The sequence below is a fragment of the Electrophorus electricus genome, chromosome 2 (genome assembly GCF_013358815.1).
Source record: "Electrophorus electricus isolate fEleEle1 chromosome 2, fEleEle1.pri, whole genome shotgun sequence".
NCBI classification, from domain to species: Eukaryota; Metazoa; Chordata; class Actinopteri; order Gymnotiformes; family Gymnotidae; genus Electrophorus; species Electrophorus electricus.
This window is the reverse complement of record NC_049536.1, coordinates 22,104,626-22,130,334: the sequence shown is the minus strand read 5'-3', so window position 1 is coordinate 22,130,334 and position 25,709 is coordinate 22,104,626. Positions and strand designations below refer to the sequence as shown.

The 25,709-nt window shown below is 45.8% G+C and overlaps 2 protein-coding genes and 1 long non-coding RNA gene across 12 annotated transcripts in view; all 3 read left to right on the top strand.

The window, feature by feature from the left end:
* Positions 1-1,375: 1,375 nt before the first annotated feature.
* On the top strand, positions 1,376-2,775 carry LOC118240979. The gene is made up of 3 exons (XR_004775750.1): positions 1,376-1,602; positions 1,967-2,065; positions 2,412-2,775. It is a non-coding gene; the product is annotated as an uncharacterized LOC118240979 (long non-coding RNA).
* Positions 2,776-3,660: 885 nt separating this feature from the next.
* On the top strand, positions 3,661-20,461 carry bicc2 (bicaudal C homolog 2). 3 transcript variants are annotated; one of them, XM_035535151.1, is made up of 19 exons: positions 3,661-3,985; positions 5,509-5,555; positions 6,003-6,072; positions 6,531-6,610; positions 6,693-6,854; positions 6,986-7,039; positions 7,215-7,409; positions 8,127-8,396; positions 8,688-8,819; positions 9,088-9,307; positions 12,168-12,283; positions 12,513-12,685; positions 13,571-13,670; positions 14,530-14,569; positions 16,197-16,348; positions 17,470-17,665; positions 18,855-19,006; positions 19,322-19,421; positions 19,910-20,461. In XM_035535151.1, exons 1-19 carry the CDS (start codon positions 3,694-3,696, stop codon positions 20,038-20,040), a joined length of 2,682 nt encoding a protein of 893 aa, XP_035391044.1. In that variant the 5' UTR covers positions 3,661-3,693; the 3' UTR covers positions 20,041-20,461. The 3 variants fall into 3 exon arrangements, with proteins under 3 accessions (XP_035391044.1, XP_035391036.1, XP_035391034.1); XM_035535143.1 differs by having other exon boundaries at positions 12,150-12,283; positions 13,574-13,670; XM_035535141.1 differs by having other exon boundaries at positions 12,150-12,283.
* A 2,034-nt stretch (positions 20,462-22,495) lies between these two features.
* The window catches only part of spock1 (SPARC (osteonectin), cwcv and kazal like domains proteoglycan 1), a 183,893-nt gene continuing 180,679 nt past the window's right edge, over positions 22,496-25,709 (top strand). For all 8 annotated transcript variants that reach the window (XM_027007199.2, XM_035523812.1, XM_027007197.2 and 5 more), the window contains exons 1-2: positions 22,496-22,692; positions 23,184-23,357. In XM_027007199.2, coding sequence (XP_026863000.1) covers positions 23,187-23,357 — 171 coding nt within the window. In that variant the 5' untranslated portion in view covers positions 22,496-22,692; positions 23,184-23,186. The remainder of the gene's footprint in view (positions 22,693-23,183; positions 23,358-25,709) is intronic.

The window sequence follows — 25,709 nt, the reverse complement described above, 5'->3', positions numbered from 1 at the left end:
ATTAATATGCCATATTTTTACTGTGCGGGGGGAGGGGGATGTGGGTGTGTGTAAATAGCAGAACTCTCTGTCCCTGTCTTACGTGGTGAAAATGTTCATGTCTCATACACTGAGAGTAAGTGACATCTAGATCTCTTTAAAATGGCAAAATCACCACTGGAAGAGAAGTTGGCATATAATCAGGCAGCACATGACCATACCGAGGGGCATCCCAGTGACCTGTGAGGTGAGCAGGGCTGTCTGCCCCACAGGCGAGGCTGGACCACACCCCAAGATGCCATAACAAAGAAAAACCTTTTATTTTGAAGTAATATTATTTGTAGCCAAGATGGCTTATACATACTGAACATACTACAGTATGTTATTTCTGGGTCTTTTTTTAAATTTCCCTCTATGTAGGTCTGTTCTCTGTATAAGAGATTAAATTCTCTTGACAGCTGGTAGGCTGGAATGAAGGTTTCCCATCCTCTTGTACAAACATCTTAATTCCGCTTCCTGTGTAGGTAATGATGGCAGATAATCAAAAAATATTCAAAACTACCCCATACATATAATGGGAAATTGAGTGAATTAATTCCTAGTGAATTAGCTACATTTACATATACAGCATTTAGCAGACGCTTTTATCCAGACCGACTTACAAAAGTGCTTTGTCATTTCCTCATAGAACACATCCTGGTACAGTACAGTAGGTTAGAGTCCAACATACCAATGAACTAGAATACTGTAGAAATACAGGGATCAGTGCTGATGCCTAGAAGTGCAAAATACATATAAGCTCTGTCTCAGACAATAATCAGTGCAATAAACAGTAAGTACTGGAGTTAGTCGACATAGGAGCAGTCAGCATCAGTACAATAAACAATAACCTACAATAAGTACTGGAGTTTTACAAGTTATTTGATTAAATAAGTCGTTTGATTAAAGTACCAATTGTGTCGGTGCTTTCTTGATCCTCTCCTGGGGGCGGGACGATAGTCAAACGAGAGCTAAAGCATCGGCTCGGTTGTAAATAGGAGATGCCCTGGTGTTCAAGAAGTGCAAGTTGGCTAATACACTCTAATGAGGCCAACAGTGCCTCTCTTACCTCTGAGGTGCAAAAACGCTTCACATAAAAAAGACAAAAGTTGTCACGTTCCCATTTTAAACAAAAATGTTGTTATTGGGTTATTGTGTAAGTCATCATATGCACTGATGAATGTTTGACAAATGTCAGAATAGTTCATTCATGTGTCAAAATCAGTCTGTCATATTTTCCATAAATATGATCATCATAGTTTTTATAATGTGTGCTGAATAGGTAAATGACCTATCAAGTGAATCTTGAAGTTTCTCACAACTTCTCACACGTCCTGTCACGACAACACGTCCTGACACGATCTTACTCGTGATTTATGGACGTCGGCAAAAAATGACAATAGCTCAACTGTGTCGAACGAGGAGGACGAATTCGTGGCGGCGTGTTGAGCGGAAGGACAGAGCTGTCCCAGATGAAACACAGGCCACAAACCCCTCACCACGTTGTTACCGTGGCCGCAGTGACACGGCCTGGTCACCGAGCGCAAGCAGACGCAAGCCGCTCCCCACTCCACAGAGGAGCAGGTATTTATTCAATATTGGAACTCATATCACAGCAAATACAGTAACTAAACGTCCAGTGTGTAGATTCTTTTATTTCTGTAATAATACGAGGCCGACGAGACAGTACAGATGCAGTAATCTGATTTGTGAATATGAATTGCGGAGTGCTGGGAGAAACGTGTACGCTGCAGCAGGAGTCGCCCCAACACGGTCACTGCGAATAATGCGAGACAGAGACACTCGATGCTATTTTCAAGGACAACGAAGTCTTTCAAAACACCAACTCTGTCCGCGTCTGCGCAGCACGACCGAGAGGACGTTAGACGTTAAAACCGCTTCTATGTTTTTGTTCAATGGTACCGGGACGACGTGAAACCCCTGGCAGCCTGGCGTTTGCGGACGACGCCGGTTTATATTTGGCCAGCGGCTGGAGGCGGAGCCCAAATGTGTTGGACATCACAACCCCGAGAACGAAAGAGGTTTGGTAAGACGTGGCTTACCAAGTTTTGATAAAGGGGTGGTCCTCCCTTTATCATATACGATGCTGGTGTCCTGTATGTCTTTGGCCAGACATACAGGAGCACCAGGACATCCAGTGAGTTTAGCACAGCCCTACACTTTTGCTGTGTTACAGTAAGGCACGTTATTGTAGCTTCTGTTCCAAATGATACATTTTATGCTTACAATGATGTTCGATGTTCCCAGTTACTGTAAACGTAAACAAGTTTCATGGAAATGTTGGGTTTTCGAGGACTTTACTGTTACAGTAAAGCCTAATGTTTAAACAAGAAATAGTAAAAAAAAAAAAACTTTATATATTTGTATTTAAGAAACACTTCCAGGACCTGCTGCCATAGTGACAAAACCATTGAGGCGTATGTGGTGCCGGAGGGACTTTTCATCGGGGTCACACTGACTGATTTGCTGAAATGATGACTACAGGTGTACTGTGATGGTGTGTCTGAGAGATGCAGCTGGAGCTGAGAGATTGTTCACGTTGTTCAATTGAGCCAACAAAATTGAGAAAAACTGATTAAATATGACCTAATATTACTTTGCATTTTACGCACAGATTTCAACACATAGATTTTCAACATTTCAAACAGTATCATAATTACATCTGTGATCAAACTCTGGTAGAATTGATTAAAAATCACACGTAATGAAAATGAAAGAAAGCTCTGGTTTCTTTTTCTTTATTTTCTATTTTTGTTTTTCTCTGACTTTTCTGCTATACCTAATAAATCATGTTGCTAGGCAACAGAGGCAAACACAGCACTTGCACCTCTCTCTCTCTCTCTCTCTCTCTCTCTCTCTCTCTCTCTCTCTCTCTCTCTCTCTCTCTCTCTCTCTCTCTCTCTCTCACACACACACACACACACACACTCACACAGTGTGCAATTATTTCAATGGTTCCTGGAAAAAAAACCCAACCCTCAATTCTTCCCCATTGCACCAGGAATCTTAGCCCCTCTTGTGTGCTGCTAAGTGGGGTGGGGGCAGTGATGGGTCTTTATTAAAGTCTGGAGGGGTTCAGCGCCTCACTAAAAAAAAGAACCATCACATTCCACTCGGCAGGGACTAGGGCAGGGACCGGGGCAGCATGCTTGGCAATTTGTTTTGAATGCATTAGCCATTTTAGTTCAAATTCTGCATAAGTGGAGCGCTGCATAAACACTTTGAGGTTCAGTGCAGTAACCACACGTTTCAGTTTGTTAGTTCTGTAAGTGGCTGTTCGTAAGTGAGGTTTGAGTGTCTGACTGAAGTGTGTCGTTTTAAATTATATTAAGTACTTGCTAAATGTCACTTCTAAAACAACATCACCAACGCTGTTGTACCTTGTTTTGGCTTCACTTTGGGTCACAACTTTTCTTCTTCCTGTTTCTCACAGCAGTTTAGTGTGTGTGAGCCTCATGTGCTTGTGCCTCCCCCATGTCTCTCTTCTCTCTGTGTGTGTGTGTGTGTATGTGTGTGTGAGAGTATGTTGCTCTAGAGGGCCCCCCCCCCCTTTTTTTTTTCTTCTTGTTCTTGTTTCCTTGGTCACGCTGTTGTATACACACACACACACACACACACACACACGCACGGTCCCCCACCATACACACTTTAGCCATGGCCGGCAGTATGAAGGGTACTGCTATGGACCCTCTCGTACCTGAAGTGCTCATGCCTGAGTCCTTCCCGGGGCCCAAACACTATCAAGACAAGGGCTCGGGCTCAGACCAGGACCCAGACGGCACCAAGCTTCCGGCTGGGACTACAGAGGACGATGAAGAGGAGGAAGATGATGAAGGAGGGAATTCCGGGATGGACTCTGAGCCCAAGAAACGGGAAGATTCCGATAAGGAGTGGATAGAGGAGAGATTCCGCATTGACAGGAGGAAACTGGAAACCATGCTTCATGGTGAGTTTTTTTTCTTTTTACTCTTATTTTTCTTTTCTTATTTTGATTGAATCCAGTGGCTGTAGACTGATGGGAGCCTTGGAAACTTCCATCATTAAGAAAGTCCTGAGCTGGACACTGGAGTATCAGTAGACCTGCCTTTATGGCTGTGTGATTGATGTTGCCATTTTAAACCCTCTCAGTAGCGGTGATGTGTCTTGATGAACAGGTTTGACATTCAGCAGCCAGGTGATGATATGGTGTGCATTGACGGCGGGAGTGTGTGCGTGTGTGTGCGCGCGTGCGTGTGTGTATGCGTGTGTGTGCACGCGTGCGTGCGCATGTGTGTGTGTGCACGTGTGTGTGCGTGCGCATGTGTGTGCGTGTGTGTGTGTGTGTGTCCGCGCATACTCGGGCAAGCCCTCCAGGCGCTGTTCGACTGGCAGGAGTGTGGCGATGGCTGTACCGTTGCAGGGAGAGAGGGTGTTATCGCAGGGAAGCAGCTCGGTGACGGATGAGGGGTTGTGTTTTGAGGAGCGCTGGGACAGATCGGCTCCCTCCTGCTCTCTGGGATTGGGAGAGAAAATCAGCATGACTGTGGGGGAAAAAGAACAGCTTCTGAGTGAAGCCCTCACATGGTGAACTGGCAGTTAGCTGGAATGAGTGAAGAGTGAGAGGGGAAGAGTGAGGGGGGAAGAGTGAGGGGGAAGAGTGAGAGGGGAGAGAGTGAGAGAAAGAATGAGGGAGTGAGAGAGGGGAGAGTGTGAGGGAGAGTGATGGAGAGTGAGAGATGGGTTTATGCCACACTCATGGTATGTGATGTCTTAGACTTAGCTTAGTGGCAATGGCTGTGATCTGAAACTGTGTGTGTGTATGTGTGTATGTGTGTATGTGTGTGTGTGTGTGTGTGTGTGTGTGTGTGTGTGTGAATGTATGTTTTCATAGGGCAATGGTTTTGCGTCAGTAAGGCTGCTGGTTAAATACCTTTGCCGGCTTGACGTTGTTTCTCAGAACTGGCTTTTGGAAGTCTTCCTTACACACACACACACACACACACACACACACACACACACACTAGTAGTCTGGCCATTCTTACAGGCAAGGCTGTGTAACCCATGGTGATGAGAAGTGAGAAAAAGAAAAGAGAATGATGTCCACCCTAACCCTGTAAATGTCAGTGTGGAACTGCTCCCTTTCACTGCATTTAACCCTTGAACACACACACACACACACACACACACACACACACACACATTAATTTTTCTGCCTGTCCATGTATTTAAATTCTTTGTTTAAAGTTAAATGTTGACTTCTCTGTTTTACACGTTGCAAATTTGAATTGTCACCACATGTTCACAGAAGACACAGACCAAAAACCTTAATGCATTTAGTTTATAAGACCTTGTGACTGACAAAATAAGTCAGTATTTAATATTGATATTTTATGCTATTTTAATAGCTATTTTAAGAATAAAACTAACAGTATTCTCCTCATTCAAATCCAAGGCCTTTTCCTTTCTTTTGTCTGTTTATATTCTCTGCAGCCCCTTCAGAAGGGAACGGCATGACTGGAGAGGAGTTCTTTGAAAAGGTGAGAGGACCTGGCAACCTGTCTGAACTGCAAATGGAGAAATAGCTGCCACCTGGACTAAAGGAGGCAGGGCGTGAGGCGGGGCTTGGGCCGTGAGGCGGGGCTTGGGCTGTGAGGAGGGGCTTTGACCAGTGATGGGCATTCCCAATCTGTTTACACTCCTGTGGGGAAGTGACTTTGCTCTGAGTGCCCTTTTGTCTGTCTTACAGGATAATAAGGTGTTGCTTTGAAATGCTAATAGATTATTGTCTCTCTCTCTCTCTGTGTGTGTGTGTGTTTGTGTGTGTGCATTCTTACATGCGTGTGTGAGTATGTATTGAGGGGATATATCCTTTCTTTGTCTCTCACACGTCTACCCTTTTCTCTCATTTACACATATATATCTCTTTCTGACACTGTCTCCTGTCGTACACGTACACACACACACCTACACCTCTTTCTCTATAGGTAATGAGGGAAACTTCTACTCAGGTGAAATGGCCATCAAAGCTGAAAATTGGAGCCAAGTCAAAGAAAGGTGAGGTGAGGTGAGGGGGGGTGAGGTGAGGTGAGGGGGGTGAGGTGAGGTGAGGGGGGTCTTGTCCTCCATTCCATTCCATTACTCTGCTCTCTTGTTCATCTTAGAATTCTGTCATTATCCCCCCTTTCAGATGGTTTGGCTTATAGATTCTGCATTCATACATGATGATTCGTTAAGCTCCTTTGATGACTGACTGGTTGCACTCATTCTTTAAGAACTCTGGTCTTTTCTACAGACCTTGCATACAGTGTGTTTGTGTGTCATACTGTGGCTGGCTGTGGTTTGAGTATCCTACTGAGGCTGGCTGTGGTTTATCGTACTGTGGCTGGCTGTGGTCTGTGTGTCGTACTATGGCTGGCTGTGGTTTATCGTATCATACTGTGGCTGGCTGTGGTTTAGCGTACTGTGGCTGGCTGTGGTTTGTGTGTCATACTGTGGCTGGCCTGTGTTTCCAGATCCACATGTGAAAGTGGAGGGAAGGAGAGACGATGTGCTCGAGGCCAAGCGGAAGATTCTGGAACTCTTGGAGACCAAGGTGAGTGTACAGTGAGCATGATGTGAGTGTTTTCTTTGGTGACGTTGTCTTATAGTATGATGTTGTTTCACACTGCTCCCAGGTCAATAAAGTGACTCTGAAAATGGACGTTGCTCATACCGAACACTCTCACGTGATTGGTAAAGGGGGTGGGAACATTAAAAAGGTCATGGAGGACACTTCCTGTCACATCCACTTCCCTGATTCAAACCGCCATAGTGCCACTGGAGAGAAGAGCAACCAGGTATGAGTCTCCATGCAGAGGGTCCTAGAAACCAGGTGTTACATAGCAACTGTGACTCGTCAAATCAGATAAAAGGGGGATGCACCAGTTAGGTGCTGAGTGTCCTTTGTCTCTTCTGTCCATCTTGGAAGGTGTCCATCGCTGGACCTGTGCAAGGGGTGGAGTCTGCTAGAAGACACATAAGAGTTAGTGTTGCACACTGATGATATCACACAAACATAATCTTTCATTAAAGAGCTCTGGGTAGGAGCTGAAGACATATGCTCTGTTTTGATCTGACGCACGATAATGTAAAACACAGCAGACAGAATTGGCTTGGCGTGGGACCGTACTTACCTCAGCTCTTGCTGTGGTCTTCAGGAGCTGCAGCCTCTGGTGTTGACCTTTGACCTGCCCCTAACCCTGGTGGGTGGGGTTGTTACAGATGCGGGGTCCCCCCTGGTTCAGCATGTAGCACAGGCATTTGGGGTGAGCGTCACATTCAGAGCTCAACCCAAACTCTGCTGCTCCACCTGCGTGGTCCGGGGCCTCCAGAGGAACTGTGCTGCCGTGAAGGTAAAACACACGCTTCCCTCACCTGCTTATATACACACACACACACACACACACTCACACTCACTCTCACATTTATTCAGTTTTAAGTGCCTGATTAAGTACACACACACACACACACACACACACACACACGCACACATACACATTTATGTAGTTTCAGTGCCTGATTAAATACACACACACACACACACACACACACACACACTCACACTCACACTCACATTTATGCAGTTTTAAGTGCCTGGTTAAATACACACACACACACACACACACACACACACACACACACACATACACAGTCACATACACATTTATGCAGTTTTAAGTGCCTGATTAAATACAGACACATACACATATTGATGTCCACGAGCCATGTGAACACCAGATACCTACAGTTATATAATAAAACACACACAATCAGATACAGCATGGGACAGTAACACAGGTTGTGTGGATCTGTACATCGGCACACTAGATCTGAAATGAACATACAGATTTCTACATTTAAATTGAGGCCATTTTTATCTGTATGGGGAAACACTACAGGAAACACACTTCACCCTCCCAACCCCCATTTCAGGTAATCATTATAATAACCATTGTAAATACATACAATTTTCTACTTTATGTGGTATTATTTATTCCATCGTATAAACATTGTACACAAGTTTTATGTCTTTCCAACATGATGTAACCTTTACCTTTTGACCCCTGTAGAAGGCTACCTGTGTCCTCATGGAGCTCCTCCTGGGCCAGGAGGCGGCAGCGGTTGCCGGGGTAACAGGGGTGATGGTAAGCACCCAGCTGGATGTGACCTCACAGCAGCACCTGTTCCTGCTGGGTCAAAACGGGGCCAACTTCCTCAACGTGATGCACCAAACTCACACACAGATCGTACTGCCTGACCTCACCGCTCCGCAGCACACACCTGCCCTGCTCATCCAGGGCACTGCCAACGGGGTGTGTCTCGCACGACAGCAGCTGCAGGTGCGTGCGTGTGTGTGTGCGTGCGTGCGTGCGTGCACACCTAAAATCGCATAAATAAATGTGTGTGTCCAGACCCAATTATAGACGAGAACATGTGGTGTGTCCAAGTTTGTGTAATGTTTTTTTCACAGATTATTCCCTAATAATTTCACATATTAATGTACATGTATGAGAAGGTCTTAATTCTCAAAACATATCCCTGTTCAGATTTAACAGTTATCTGTACCATATCCACTCCTCTGTGATCATTTGGTTTGGTCTGATTTTTTCTGGGTCTTTGTGCTCATGTAGGACTGCTTGCCAGTGTGTTTGATGTTTGAAATTAAGGACGAGGGTGAATCAGATCCTCATAGACTTGCACAGATGATGCAGAATCTCAGCGTGTTCATCAGTGTCAAACCAAAGGTCAAACAAGCCGCTAAGGTACTTCACTACTCACAATGCACTGAAAGCTAAGCAGATCAATCTCATATTACAGAAAATTAGCTCTGTAATTTTATTTTCACTTTAATCTAGTCGCACACTTTGTTTTCCTAAAAAAAAGTTTATCCTTTTGCATCAGTGTGATTTTTATCCTGTATAATTTTTTGTTGCATGTCACATGCTGAGCTGTGTTTAGTGTAGTTTAGTATACACTTTGCCATGAATCCCACATTATTATATGACTACAAAACTGCAATTTAATTTCCAGTCAGTGGTGGTGAAGGGATTGGAGAGGAACATACTGAATCTATACAAGGCCAGAAGTCTCCTGCTAGGACTAGAATCCTGTGATGTTTCCATGACAACTAAGAACTCTAGCGAGGTCTCCATGGAAACCAAATTATGCATGGACCCTCTGTTGGTCAACAATGGAATTACAGGCTACTGGCTCAACATGCTAAGACAACAGCTTCATCTAAATGACACAGGTAGGGCCGTGTGCTGGAGTGTAAATATCTGAAGAAGATTCCAGGTGAGCAACTGTAGTGGACTGTAGTAAGAGATGTAGAGATATTCACAATTGTAGTAAAGTAAACAGAGTTTCCAGAGAACCGGAAAGTTTCGGACAGGGGTCCTTTGCACTTTGCTTGCACAGCTGATGAAGGACCTCTGTCCGAAATGTCCTGTTTCTCTGGAAACTCTGTGTACTTTGCTCCAATTTTGAATATTGATCTACACTGATCTATACTCTTGCAACTTAAGAACGAATGAATGAATGGTGTGTTTTCTACATCTTCTTTTTCTAATATAAGCATGATCCACTTCGTATAACTTCAGAAGCACTTTGCTCGTATAACCCACCGAGACAGCCAGCCACTTCACACTGGGGTTGCTTGTGCAGTACCAAAAGTCCTCTATTCTCCAGGAGTGACTTGCATTTCTTCCAATAACCCACTTTTCATCAGATTGCCCTGGTCCCCCAGTATCTGACATGTATCACGTTGACCAGGGCAACATCCAAGCTGGTGTGTCTCTCACCAGCTTGTACGTCGTCTGGATCACAAGAGTGCAGAATAGAGGAGTGTTGGAATGTTACTGCACAAGCAGGCCCAGTGCTATAGGGTCTATGCAGAGGATGTGGGATACCTGAGGCCTTGGAGACTGCCAAGCCAATATTAGCAGCTCTGGCTACCTGCTTGAAGAGGTACACAACAGAAGTAGATGCCAGGAGGATAAACGGGAGCCATCCAAAGTGTACTCTCAGTGGCATGGTAACAGCATGAGAACAGTCCCACCAAAGCTGGAGATTTAGCAATACTGGAAAAGCATATGGGAGAAGGCGGCATCACACCACAACAACGCCCAGTGGTTAGAGAACCTGAGAGCAGACCACACAACCTCCCTGAACAGGATCCAGTAACCATCACGCTAGCAAACATCCAAGAAAGGGTCTCAGGTATGAAGAGCTGGACAGCTCCAGGCCCTGACATGGTCCACGTCTACTAGCTGAAGCTGACTGCTCTTCATGAGCACCTGGCAGCACACATGAACCAGCTGCAAATGGACTGAACCAACCCTGAATGGTTAACTGATGGCTGGACAGTCCTGATCCTGAAGGACTGCCAGAAAGTGGGCACTTCCATCCAACTACCGCCCATCAGCCTGAACCCTCGGAGTTCCCCCACAGAGTGGGGACAGATACTTGATGCAGACATTCTAAGACTGTACACTAAGCGGAAGGAAGAGGGCAGAGGACTAGACATCGTCAGAGCCATTATCCAGGATGAAACAATCAAGATCTAGGTGTACCCTAGGATGCTGGCCCCTAGTTATGAAGTGCATAGTGAGTACATCAGACAGCAGAAAGCCAAGGAGAAGGGGAATGAGGAGGAACAGGGACCATCATGGGAGGATAAATTCCTGCATGGTATGTACCACTGGCAGAAAGTGGAAGTGGCTGATATGGAAAAATCTGAATAATGGCTGGAAAAGGCTGGATTAAAAGACAGCACTGGGGCACTAATCATGGCAGCACAGGAACAAGCTCTGAATACAAGATCAGTAGAGGCCGGGATCTACCACACCAAGCAGGACCCCAGATTCAGGCAGTGCAAAGATGCCCCAGAGACAATCCAGCACACAACGTGTGATGCAATCCCATGTGATTACAACATCAGGAACAAGTAACATGAAAAGTTCACAAAACACCAAGGGCTGAGAGAAGAGCTGGAACAGATGCGGAAGGTGACGGCAACAGTGGTTCCCATGGTGATCGGAGCGCCAGGGGCTGCGACCCCCAAACTGGGAGAGTAACTGTAATGTAGAGCGATTGCACATTATGAGAAGACATTTATTAAGGGCAAATCCATAATCAGAGTCATTAGAACAGTCCAGGGTCAGTGAGCCAACGCGGAGCATTCAAGAATACATAACAAGCAAACAAACAAAAGCACATGATGACAAACAGGGCATGCAGGTTATAACAGAAATACAAGTAACAATAAAAACTAGCACTAAACAGTAGCGAATAAAACTCCCTCCTCATGATGAGGAATGGGTGATGATCCTTTAGTTCCAGTTATTTTAGTGGCTGTGTTAATACATTTACATGTTGCACATCGGTTGCAGGCTACAGTACCACAGTCATTTATCTTACTCTTGACGAGCATGTCTTTAATGTTTTTGCGTCGTCTGTAGGAGATTAGTGGAGCATCCTTAAAGAGGGATGCGGTCTCTGTTATTCTGGAGAATCCTGAAGTATTTATGTATAATCTGCCAAGCCACTGTTTTATTTTTAGGATAGTAAGTCAACACAAAGGGAATTCTTGTTGTCTTAACAGCTGATTGTTTATAGGTCGGTGCACCCACTCTCTGAACAGGTAAAACCCAAGCATGACTTCCTCAGGAAACCCACAGTTCTGAAATGATTCACGTTTCCATACTTCCATTCTCTGGAGGACGTCTTCATTCTCACTGCAAATGTGCTTAAGTCTATAGTTGTTAGTAAGGGATGGAGTTTTTACAGGCCCTGGAATGTGTAGAACTGTACTAGAAATAGGAACGAGAGTCCATGGGTTTATGATAGATGATGATATTTAAATAATAAATCAAATAATTTCACTGAAACATCCAGAAAGGTTTTGCTCATGCCAGGATGTGTTGTATTCCATTCCTGGGTGGATCTTGGAGAAAGAAGATACAAACAGTTGGAGATCTTCAAATACACATGTAGTAGTACCAAAGTGTCATTAACATATCTGGTATAGAGAGAGTTAATGTATTATTTTTTATTTGTCTTCCTCTTACACTTTCTTTGATTTTTGATCTTAGCCACTGTCCCCACATCAGATTTAGTGTCTAACGCTGCCCCTGTGAAGTCCCGCCTCTCTACCCCACCTGGATTGGCTGCTCCCATGGATGAGGCACGAATAGGAATGAGGGTGGCCGACACTAAACTAGAGAAGGTTTGAATAAAGATTAGTACCTTCCTACACTCAGGTCCTATTAGGAGTTTAATGTGGCTATATAATTGGTGTAAATTTGCCTATTGTTTCCAGCAGTGAAAATACTTAGACCTTTCCTTCTGGATATTCTCAGTTAAACTGGCAATTAAGAGACTATTGTTCAAAGTCTTTTTAATGATTATACCATCGAGTGTTCAGAACAGCCATCACAGCCACCTCATTACTTCAGATCCTAGAGAATGAAGACCCATCTGCAAACACAGACAGCGAGCAAGAGGTCACTGAGATCAAAGAGGTCACTGTCCAGCCTGTAGGGTCAGCTAGGAGGAACAGCCAATTGGAGGCCACTGTGGACTCGACCCAGGAGTCACGGCAGTTAATGACATCACAGACATCTCCAAGGTAAAATTTATGGCAAGCATGGATCCTCAGAGTTCGTGGTGAAGTCTGCTCTACTGTAGTAGTGGAAGAAAACACTCCCCACCTCCTTTTCATCACTAAAACAGACACACACAGACACTCGGGTACACGTGTAATGCAAAAAAGGAAAGGTTGCTTCTTTGCATACACTACTGTGTGGTATCCTGCTGTATGGCTTTGTGAGGTTGTAATTACTGCCCGTCACAGGCCTTCCTGTGGTCACGGGGGCAGCTCTCGCAGTCCAGGGGCGGGGGAGGGGGCGGGGGAGGCGGGGGAGGCGGGGGAGGCGGAGGAGGCGGAGGAGGCGGAGGAGGCGGGGGAGGCGGGGGAGGCGGAGGAGGCGGGGGAGGCGGGGTTCTTTTACTCACGCTTTCCTGAAGAGCTACTTTAACTGTGACATTTTCCAGCCGGAGCTGCAGGTTTCAGTCGCTGTCACTGTCTCAGTGGGGGTTTGGCTGTAGGATGACGTGTGTGTGTGTGTGTGTGTGTGTGTGTGTGTGTGTGTGTGTGTGTGTGTGTGTATCATTTTCTTACTGCAGTGACCTAGACTAATGTTACCCTCAGCTCACATGTAAAACATTGATTATCTATCATTGAAATTCATACTGGAGACATACATCCATCCATCCATCCATCCATCTGTCACTTTTCCTAACCCAAACATTCCTTAGATGACCTTAATTATCCAGTACCATAATTACACACACAGAAAAAAACACTCATTTTCACCAGCTCACTTAATGCTGCAGTCCACAAAAACAACTCTATCAACTCAGAGTGGAGCTTGTTCAGAGCAGTACACAAGTTTGTCTGTGACTCACTTTAAGAATGGTGCTGTACCTGAAATCTGTTCACTCATTTGTGTAGCAGGTGTGTGAACATGGAGACAGAGGCCTTGAGTTTTAACAGAGACAGACGATGTAGTCTTCGTGTCTTTCCCTCTTTGGACTCGAGCTCTAGCAATGTGGTAAGATGCTAAATGAAGACCCCACTGTGTGTGTGTGTGTGTGTGTGTGTGTGTGTGTGTGTGTGTGTATATATGTGTGAATTATACTTTATAGTAACACTTTACTGTACAACACTGTTTAGAACGCTACATGACGCCTACAGAACTCCTCATGACAACGATACATAAATGTACCTATAAACATGTATTTTTACTTATTCCAACAAGTGTCTGCTGTCATAAAAGCCATTTTTTGTCAATTTTGATGTCAAGCTGATATCCAAAACATCTTATTTCTCTGTAAGCTTTGCATACTACACAATTTTTATTACCTTTCTCAATCTCTCAATCACTCTCATTCTCTCTGTATATAGTTACCACCTAGTAGATGTTGAGTGCTTTACAGACATTGACATGCCTGTTTTTTCAGGGATCTGAATACTGTCTATTGAACACATACTTATTAGCAGTTCAAATGCTGCACAAATGCATGGAATTCATCGTCTTCCTCGTGCACGTGGTACTGTGTCTGAAAGAGGCAGACGAGAGGTGATGAGAGAGCTGACCTTTCTCTACTCGTACCAAAGAGGCCCTGATGGCTTATATGTTATATCAGTGTATATCAGAATGCTGGAGGGCTGCCAGGATATATTTATGAATATATGAATAAGAAGGAGCATTATTTTTTTAATGGTTTTTTTAGTGTGTGTGTGTGTGTGTGTGTGTGTGTGTGTGTGTGTGTGTGACTTAAGTTTGGAACTCGGACATTGATTTGGTATTCATGGACATGTTCTGATCTGGTCACACATTTCTGTGCGATGTTCAAACAGGGAGACTCAGCTCACACCCCAGTACAGACTGAACTTTCCTTTTCTTGTAGGTTCAGGAGTACGAGAGGAAGAAACGCCTTGCGACTGAAGGTCAGTCTTCTTTCTCTCTTTTTCTTTCTTTCTTTCTTTTTCTGCTTTCAAGTCTTGACATTTCGCCATGGCAATGGACCATTGCGCTGCATTATGTTTACACGTTCAGCCTGTTGTATTTGTTTGCACACACAGCTGCCAAATTGCATTTTTAATCGAAAAAGCTGCATTTCTATTCAAATAAGGCACGTTCTCAGAAGAGTGAAACCAAGACAACATTACTTCAGTGTTGCAGTAACTGCGAATGATCAAAGTTGCATTTATATTACAATAAGCTCTGTAGGAGGAATTGACATTCAGTGGACTGTGATTGGACGACTCTCATGCACTGATTGTGAGATCATAATTGAATTGTTTTGGGGTTCATCATGGTGACTAGGCCACAAAATGCCTTAAAGGTGCAGTACAAGCGAAAGAGGGGACAGAGGGGACCCATTTAAACACCATACTAAACCAAAGAGGGGACAGAGGGGACCTATTTAAGCATCATACTAGACCAAAGAGGGGACCCATTTAAGCATTATTCTAAGCCAAAGAGGGGACAGAGTGGACCCATTTAAGCATCATAATAAGCCAAAGAGGGGACAGAGGGGACCTATTTAAGCATCATGCTAGACCAAAGAGGGGACAGAGGGGACCTATTTAAGCATCATGCTAGACCTAAGAGGGGACAGAGGGGACCTATTTAAGTATCATGCTAGACCAAAGAGGGGACAGGGGGGACCCATTTAAGCATCGTAATAAGCCAAAGAGGGGACAGAGGGGACCTATTTCACTGACACTTTGCAGAGTTATAATAAATTGAGAGTACCTCCTGTTCAACATGCACACACAAGCTCACATGCAAGCACACATGCACGTACATGTGCACAACTGTGCACATACATGAACCCACACACACATGCGCACACACACACACACACACACATGCACACACATGCACCCACACACACAGTAAGAACTCAGATGTCACATGCATCTGTTCTCATGGACTGGCAAGTTCTGCTCGTTCACATGCACATGCACACACGCACGCACGTGCAAACACACACACACACACACACACACACACACACACACACACACACACACACACACTCACTCACTCACTCACTCTCACAGGAGTCTAAATGTTTGTCCATCATGGAGGATGAGTCATTTTTTGGAGGCTGGTCTGTGCCAAATGTGATGGTGCTCCCAGAGAGGAGCTTAATGGAATCACGAGTTACAGAGTCCGAATGAACCATCTGCTACACACACACACACACACACACACACACACACACACACACACACACACACACACACACATACGCAATCGCAGAAACTCACGTACATCAGAGAGCACGCACGAGAGAGTGATCACAGTACGTTTCTCTCTCATTAAGATGTTTAATTAGGTTTCAGGTGTTTAATAATGCAGAGGGATTCAGACAGAAGGCTGTCTAATTGCTACACAGTAACACACACACACATTCTCACACACACACACACTGCCAAAGTACACCAGCACACATACACAAACCAATTAGAAGTCCTGCTCAGTGCCACTTTAAATCTGGGTTTCTGTTTGGGCTTTTAATTTACCATTGGAATTACTGAATTACTGTGTGTGTGTGTGTTTCAGCCATGCAGAAGAAGCCAGTGGTGACAGAGGTGCGGACCCCCACTGACACCTGGAGTGGTCTGGGCTTCTCCAAGTCGATGCCCAGCGAAGCTGTAAAGGAGCTACGTAGTGTTAGCCGCCGCTGCTATAGATCCTACCTCAGTAATCAACAGGTATACATACACACACACACACACACACGCACACACAGGCACGCGTGTGCACACACACACAAACACACACACACACATGCAGACACACACACACACACACACACATTCGCTGAATCTGCACCAATTTCTCAGGCAGGAACCACAAGCCACCACCGTCCCTCCTAATCCATTTTAGGTGGACTCCTCCTCTCCCCTGGCCTGCAGAGAACTACGGCAGACATTACCATGGCAGCGTGAGCAGGCTTCTATTACGGCCTGCTCCGCTGAGGTCAGGGGCGCGAGTGTTCCGTAGCGACACTCTCTCCATGCACGACTTGTTTCAGTGGGAGAGAGGGCACATTCTTCACCTGGAGATTGAGCTAAAGTGGTTAGCTCTAATGGCCTGGATATTCTGAAGGACCGTATACACACACACACACACACACACACACACACTCTCGTTCTCTCTCTCTCTCTCTCACACACACACGATAATAATAAATGAAATAAGAAAAGTCATTATTGCCATGCAGTGCAGCAAAGCCAGTTGAGTAGCTCAGAAAAGCAATCACCCCTGCCCCTGCCTCTTAGAGAGAGAGAGAGAGAGAGAGAGAGAGAGAGAGAGAGAGAGAGAGAGAGAGAGAGTGAGTGTGAGAGGGGGAAACCACATTACTGTCATATTTATTCCACCGTTCTGTCCATCCCTGTCTCACACCGCGGTCTTTACTACACTGTGATTGGCTAAAGCCCCACGCCCTGTTAATTTTGTAATGAGCTTCTTCCTCTAAATGAATAAACTGTAATAAATACTGAATTGAAATGCGGTGTGTTGGTGTGAGAGGCTCTGACTGGTGGTGGGGTAGAATGTGAATGAAACACACTGAGCTATGTGCTGAATTATATCGGTAGGACATTTGATATTGTGGCTCTCTGTTTCTGTACTGAATAGATTCAGCACATTACCAAGCTAATTGGTATCTTTGCTTGAAGAGGATAGAATGAATAGCTTTGACTGAGTAATGCCCATTACCACAAAGCAATAATGGAGTGAATTAGATTTTGTGTGTGTGTGTGTGTGTGTGTGTGTGTGTGTGTGTGTGTGTGTGTGTGTGTGTGTGTGCGTGCGCGCACGCATGATGTAGCCATGGAGCTCTCAGAGCGGGAAGGAGAGATTGTGTAGTGGGAGCGACTCTGACAACTGGAGAGAAAGACGAGGGTCTGCGTCTTCATCGTCTGTGTCATCTTCCTCTTCCTCCTCTCCTACATCCTTCTCCTGCTCGTCTTCTGCCATGACTGCATTCAGCTCCTCGTCTGCTCGTGGACACACAGAAAAGACATGTAAGTGTCCTGTGTGTGTGTGTGTGTGTGTGTGTGTGTGTGTGTGTGTGTTGGTGTGTCTGAGAGGTGTGAGTACATGTCAGATATGTATGCCACTACATGTCAAATACAGCTCATATGAATCTGTGCAGTTATAGTGTAAGCCTGCGAAACACACACACACACACACACACACACACAGACACACCTACGTTATCTCTCCATTTCCTCAATGTACCACTTAACAATGCCTGTCCTGCTGGTCCTGCCTGTCCTGCCCTCGGGGAGAGACAGAGCTGGGCCATGCCTGTGCTCTCCCTCCCTGGAGTGCTGTTACCTCGGGGCATTGTGCTTCACGCTTCGCTCAGCCCTTCCTGTAAGGGCTTTGGAGCTCCACACCTTCAGAGAGCTCCCGGCCTCCAGGCCTTTCCCCAGCAGGGAGGCTGTGTAGACATCACCAGGAGACCCGTCACTCAGGAGTGTAAAGGGTGCTCTGGGTGCTCTGGGTGCTCCGGTTCCCTGCACTAGTGTAGGGCAGCCAGCCCGAGACTCCACAGCCTTTGCTCTGATCGGCTCGGGTTCTTTTCGGCGTCTTTGCCTGCAGGAGATGTGTCTTTCCTCCCCTCCTACTCCCAGTCATGTAGGATTGCCTTTAGTGAGCCGCGGGGGGGGGTTGGGTGGGGGCATTGGAACTGCAAGAGGCACCAAAGCTCGGGCCGGAAACCAAATGCCCTCGATCACTCCTCCCAACGTTTGGTAAAAAGCACCGGCCTGGATGAGTGAGGGTTCCATTGTTCCGTGTTCCTGCTGGATGAATGAGGATTCCATGTTTTTCAAATGGGAGATGTGTTTGAGGTGAAAGGGACCAAGCCAGCCACAGGCCCCAGTATTGCTGAGCTAACAGTGTGTAACAATACCATACTTAACAATGTTGAAACAGCACATACTCTGAAAGCATTGGACTCTCTGTGCTCAGCCATGCTAGCCAGTTAGTCTTGGGTCAGTTGTCATTATTTCCATTAAACCATTAGTCATCAGTCCATTAAAATATAACATGAAAACTATTATGAAATTATCATCCTTATGGCAGGAGGCATTAGTTACAGATGAGTAATAATGTAATATCATATAATATCCAAGGATAGCTTTTAATATATTGAATGTTGGCCTCTTAGGTGTGACCTTGTAACCTTTAACCTTTGGCCTGCAGCTGAGGGATACCTGAACTGCAACAACTACTATGAAGGTGTGTCTAGATCACTGATGGGCAGATCTCCTAGTCCTCATCTTAAAGACGATCTGGTGGAGTTACTGATGCAGCTAGGCCTGGAGAAATACACCATGATATTCCAGGAGCAAGAGGTACACACACAAACACACATATAATTTTGCTAGGGAAGAATATATCTGTCTTATGAAAAATCCATCTAGGGACCTGTTTAAAAACAGATGAGAAGCCTGAAGTTATACCCTATGTTATTTAAAAAAAAAAAAAAAAAATTTTTTTAAAAGACACTGTAAATATATAGTTCATTAAATTGTCCAGAGAACCTCACAGATCCACTTTCTCTCTTTCTGTCCCACTCGCTCCCTGCATTCCTCTCTCTCATCCCTCTCTCCCTCCCTTCTTCCTTCCCTTCCTCTCATTCTCTGTCTCTTCGTCTATCTCTCCGTCAGATCGATTTTCAAACCTTTCTCACTCTCTCTGAAGAGGACCTGAAGGAAGTGGGTGTGTCCACATTTGGAGCAAGGAGGAAGATGCTCCTGACTATTTCTGGTAAGCACTTTAGCAGAGGACTGTTGGTTTGGTGTAGACACCCAGAGGACTGTTGGTTTGGTGTAGACATCCAGAAGGGATCTGAATAGGGCTATTCAACAACTGCACCTCAGCTCTGGTGCTTTCCAACTGAAAATGGAAGGAAATGAGATCATTAATGTAATACAGGTAATCTTTCTCTGCCCACTAGGACTGCACAGTGTGTCATTTGCTAATCGCTATTGCTCCTGTTTTTAATTGTGTGTGGTGAGCATGTAGACCAGTATAGTTGTAATTGGGGATTCAGTCAAGTGTTCTGCAGGTGCTTTTATTGAACCACAGATTAGTCCACATTAACGCAGGTCGGCTTTTCACCAGATCATAATAAAGGTTTATATATTGCAATTATAATATGTAGCACAATAATCTGAATGCAGTCATTTTTGTCCACATTGTGCCTGCTTAAAGTCTGTCTCCCCACTGTTATGGGTTTGCTGCCCTGATTCCAGATCTGACAAAAAATAAGATGAAACTCCAAGAAGCCCCTGCTGTGAAGCCCGGCTACTTAGAAGGCGGGGCTAGTGGCCGTCTTCCACGAATCATGGATGAGGATGTGGCTGCCAAGAGTAACCGCTGGTGAAAAAGGGACTCGGGGAGATTGGGGGGGGGGGGACACACACCGCATTATGCATAATCCAGTTCTGCCAGGTTTGCGCTTCCCATTAGTGAAGGCCCTATGTGGCCAGTAAGACAAAGAGAATTAAAAAAGAACGTGGTATTACCATTAATTAGAGTGGAACAAGAGAATGGACAGATGTGATATGACTCTCAGAGGAAGCTTGCATGGATATCTGACCTTCACTTTGGACTGACTCGTCCCACTACTGCCAAAACTTAATATGCAAACCTTATGTCATTTTCTTCCCTCTCTTTCTCTCTCTCTCTCTCTCTCTCTCTCTCTCTCTCTCTTTCTCTCTCCCCCCTCTATGCAATCATCTGTCTACAGTACCATGACACACTGTGCAAATGTAAGAATGTATTAAACATTTCAGACACATGCAGATCTGTTTGTTTAATCAGCAGTCTTTCTTTGAATAAGTCACTAGGCTTCCTTGTGTAAATAACGCTCGCTGTACAGTGTAGATCCTGGTCGAGTCAGCCGTTCAATTTTATTCCTCGTTAAAACAAACAGTCATCGGGTCGGCTGAGACGGAAGCAGAGATGTGAGCAAAATCCGTAGCGTCAGTTAACTCCGCCGCCGACAGGGGGCACCATGTTGCCATCTGCTGGTCCATATGCATGGGATTTCTAATTTTTCATATTACATAGTTCTTGGAGATCGTTTTCTCAGGAAAGCCAACGCCTGAAATTAATTACGCCACCTTAAAAATGCCTGTTGCTGGTAAAGTTACATTGGCATAATGTACTGTTAAATAAATAAAGGTGTTGATAAGGCAATAATTAAATAGCATTATTCAGAGTGGGGAGTATGTGAAACCCGCTCCCACTATCATGGCGACGCACCTGACTGAACAACTGAAAGTTCCAATTAAAGTTATCAGCCGTGGCCGCGCGAGTGAATATTGCCACCGCATGTCATTCGGTAGAAAGTTTAATTCACTAGTCATCTTCCTGTCATTACGATAGGTTAAAATAATGCTTCTGTCTCGTCCGTCATTAAAATAAAAAATTATACCCGTCTCAACATTCTCTTTTTCAGCACTTTACAGCAGTACCGTCGTCGTCACGGATCTCTTCAGCGCGCATTAAGATAATTACACGCCAATGGCAAATCAGACTGACATCTTAAACGATCTTCTGCGATAGCGAAAATTTACCAGATCTGCCAATCATATACGTTTATATGAATGCGACACATTCTAGACTCAGACTGCCAAACGGCAGCGCTCTCTCGCCTCGGTGACGAACAGTGTAACGGATTGCCCAGCGCGTGCCAGCTGCTGCCTTTTTCCGCGTCGCCAGAGTTGCGCGAGACGTCCCCGTGTTTCCCGGAGGCTCAAGGACACCCTGCGGAACCGGCAACCGTCGAGCACGTCCCTCTGGGAACCTGCTTTCCACCTTCTAAAGATTCACTCGCGCCCTCTTTACGAACGTCTCTTGCAGTCGGTATAAAACTATAGCTGTCTGGAGTCCACCGGACTACCGGTATCTCTCGGCGCTGTCTATGCTCCAGTGGGTGCGGATTAACGCACCATCCGGTGCAGACAGCTTTGAAAAAAAAGAAAAGATTATCCACTTCCTGTTATTACCACGCCACACAGGCCTCAAGTCACGTAGCTGAGTCTTGTTCTGCAAGGATGAATTTATTTTTGATGGGTTCGAATATGCATTAAGGGGGATTTTTCCCCACCTGACATAATCAGAACCACATCTTGAAACATTCCGAAATTATCCGAGTGCACAATACAATACGCACATCAATCATATCGATGCCCTGTACTGAAACCCGTAGATGTTATAATTGTTCTTCCGTTAGCGGCAGTTTCTCAGAAGGCCTGCCGGAGCGTGGTGCTGAAAGGACAGCTCCCGCGCTTTCAGAAAGAAAAAATCGGCCGCGGCTCACCGTGATAAATATTAATGCAATATCCAGACAGGATAGGTGACCAAACGAGGTAACAGACTGCACACCAAGAATGTATTATGAGAAGGTGTTTTCGTCTGACTTTTAAACCCAAATGCACTGGTCGTAACAGCGGCCAATGTACTGTGACTAAACATATAATTTCCACTTCGGCTTTACTACAAACAAGGCTGGTTCCAAATGACAACGTGAGCCGATATTAGTTTGTTAACGCGACCACGGAATAAGTGGATGTTACTTTTAGGTCGGCCCATCGATTTCCTTTTCCGTGTCCGCGGCAGGCTTTAACGGTTAAAGTCACCACCTGGATATTACCTCGTCTTAAAGAGCCGCGTTTATTCCCGAGTGAATGCACCACTCCTTTTGTTCTAAATCAATCAGTCAGCAAGAGCGAGCGAGCGAGCAAGAGAGAGAGAGAGAGAGAGAGAGAGAGAGAGAGAGAGAGAGAGAGAGAGGGAGGAGGAGCCACAGAGACGGGGTTATCGAGTGGGAGGAGACGGTCACCGTTCCCTTGCAAAGCGCCGCTTCTCCCGGTTGGATTCAGAGTAGCTGCGCAGTTCGTAGGTAACGCACAGTCCACTTTGGTAGGATACTTGGAACAGTCCCAGCGACGAACTTCGCGTTTTAAGCTGCACCGTGCAGAAACTTGCATTTACTTTTCCCCGAACGGCCGAACGAAGGCCATCCAAGGTAAGTAAAACGAGTTCAAATAAGCTCACGGGATAGCTGAGTTAATTAACAGAAGCGCGAGATGAGAGGATTACCAAACGCGCTCCTTAGGACTGTACGGGGGTTGCGTTGAAGGAGAGGTTGATTTGATTGAGAACGTTTATGTTTTTATGGGGTGCGGAGAAGCTCGAGGGCTATAATCGTGTTCTCGTGCTCCAGCTGCTCCGATTTGCAGTTACCGTGTTCCCCTTTAACCGGTGTAATCATATTAGAGTGAAATATTGCGAGAATTCATAATCCTTCCAATCTAATACTAGCTTTGGGACTCCTGTAGAGTCCTGTAGTTATAAAGGGTCCGTAATGTATTGTTAAGTGAAATTCAAATGTGTTTTCACGAGCAACTACAACAGAATATTGAATCTTCATCTGTGTGTCTGTCCAGTTCATTCGCAACCACCCCCACTTCCACGTGAGATTCACTCCTCTTTTTGCTTTTTTAAACATTCTTCTAGGTAATGCTTTACAGGCTGCTGTTGCCTATCGCGGCTTTACTGCTGCGCGCGGAGGGGAAGCGCGAGGAGACGGCAGTCGGCATCCACAACAATGGAAACCCGCCGGACAATGACAAGTGGCTGAGTAGCGTGTCCCAGTACGACAAGGAGAAGCACTGGAACAGATTCCGCGACGTGAGTGTTCCCGGCGTAGCTGTGAACCCCACCACGGTCGCACGGGCTGCCGCTGCTCAGTTGGGAAGTGGTGGGGATTTCCACTCATTTTAACGCTGCGTGTCCGCCGGCATGCGCATGTGCGCGCGCGCGCTCGACGGCGCGATCAGGTTTTGCGCGCAAGCGGAGCGCTCGAGCTCAGAGAGCAGGGGGCACGTGCCTGCTAAAGCGGCGAAATCCTCCAGCCGAAGCTGCGCCAAAGAGAAATATTTCAGAGTTGGCAGAAGCCTTCTCTTTGGATCCTCTGGGTGAAGTGTTCAGGAATCTCACTAAAAATCCTAAGTCTCTCTCTCTCTCTCTGTCTCTCTCTCTCTCTCTCCCCTCTCGCTGTCTGCCTAAAAGTACCTACCGAAATACCTACCTACCTGTCTATATCTATATTTATCTCACGGTTTTATTTATTTAATGGTTTTCTGTGGCGATAAATTGCGTTATGACTGCTGATTCTGTGTGAGCGGAGACGAGCGAAAGGTGCCAACCCGTGTCGGGTGTTTTTTTATTTTATTTCAAGCTGGCCGTGCTGTCACTAGACCTCCATTAGAGCTTGTCCGTGAAAACCGTCAGGCGACAGCTAGCAGAAGTTTTGAGGGATTTTAGGCAAGCACTCCATGAAACGATTACGGCTAATATTATCGCCGGAAACCGGGGACTCGGGAATGACAGGCTGCCCTAGCTCGTCCATCTAAGCCCCTTTCACTCAATTAACATAAAATGCTAACCGTTTAATCGGCCTTGAATTCCTTATTTGCGCGCCAAAATGACAGTTAGGAATAGATTGGAACTGTGACCATAACTTAGAGGTTTTAATGTGACGGTTGCAATAAAAAACCTGAACGTTAATGTAAAGGACTGGTGAGAGCTAACTGTGGCATAGAGGTCTTGCCTGCAGTAGAGTCTCAGAGTAATTACATTTTGACAAATAATTATGTAACAGTTTTTATTGGTTAGAGTAATAGTTGGGAAGTTTGGTCGCTTTCAGTTTTGGATGAAAGGAAGCTAGTGTTAAATTGGCCACTAGAGTCATTTTTTTTTTTCCGAGGCAAAACTGAGAAGCGGTTATGGTTGTTAGAATAGTTTTAAAATGACAGTGGGGGGAGTCGTGTCTGTGTGGTATGTGAGGTGCCGGGGTCTTACTGTGCTTGCGGTACAACTTCGTGAGAGCTTAGACAAAACAGACCTTAGTGAGTGTACCTGGACAGTCGTCACTGGCTCGCCTTGTTGTGTGTGTGAGTGTGTGTGTGATTTTTCCTTAGAGACTATTCTCCTGTGCCTGTCATGAAAATAAGCCTCATTACCAAGAAGCTGCTGGCTTTGGTGGGGTGGGGTTGGTGGGGGGGGTTATATGAAGCTGCTAGCTGCTGGGGTTTTATGAAGAAGCTGCTGGCTTTGGTGGGGTGGGGTTGGTGGGGGGGGTTATATGAAGCTGCTAGCTGCTGGGGGTTTATGAAGAAGCTGCTGGCTTTGGTGGGGGGGGGTTATATGAAGCTGCTAGCTGCTGGGGGTTTATGAAGAAGCTGCTGGCTTTGGTGGGGTGGGGTGGGGGGGGTTATATGAAGCTGCTAGCTGCTGGGGTTTTATGAAGAAGCTGCTGGCTTTGGTGGGGTGGGGTGGGGGGGTTATATGAAGCTGCTAGCTGCTGGGGGTTTATGAAGAAGCTGCTGGCTTTGGTGGGGTGGGGGGGGTTATATGAAGCTGCTAGCTGCTGGGGGTTTATGAAGAAGCTGCTGGCTTTGGTGGGGGGGGTTATATGAAGCTGCTAGCTGCTGGGGGTTTATGAAGAAGCTGCTGGCTTTGGTGGGGTGGGGTGGGGGGGGTTATATGAAGCTGCTGGGGGTTTATGAAGAAGCTGCTGGCTTTGGTGGGGTGGGGGGGTTATATGAAGCTGCTAGCTGCTGGGGGTTTATGAAGAAGCTGCTGGCTTTGGTGGGGTGGGGGGGTTATATGAAGCTGCTAGCTGCTGGGGGTTTATGAAGAAGCTGCTGGCTTTGGTGGGGTGGGGGGGTTATATGAAGCTGCTAGCTACTGGGGGTTTATGAAGAAGCTGCTGGCTTTGTGGGGGGTGGGGTGGGGGGGGTTTAGCGCATCAGAAGAGAGTGACGGCGAAGTGCAGACGAGGTGTTGAGGAAAGCTGTGACATTTGGCTCTGGGTTTGAAGCGGCCGGTTAGGGGAATGCCACAGAGAGCAGTTAAAGTCTCCTGTCAGCACCTTTTAGTTTCGTCCTCCCTCTCTCGCCCTCATTTCCAGTCTCTCTCTGCCTCTGCATCGATCTTTCCTTGATTTCTTTCCTTCGTATCCCTTTGTCTAGTTTGGGC

Coding starts and splice junctions, on each gene's coding strand:
- bicc2 (XM_035535141.1), top strand. CDS start 3,694: ATGGCCGGCAGTATGAAGGGTACTGCTATGGACCCTCTCGTACCTGAA. Junction 6,073..6,530: donor TGGAGCCAAGTCAAAGAAAG/GTGAGGTGAGGT, acceptor CTGTGTTTCCAG/ATCCACATGTGAAAGTGGAG. Junction 16,349..17,469: donor CCTACCTCAGTAATCAACAG/GTATACATACAC, acceptor CGCATGATGTAG/CCATGGAGCTCTCAGAGCGG.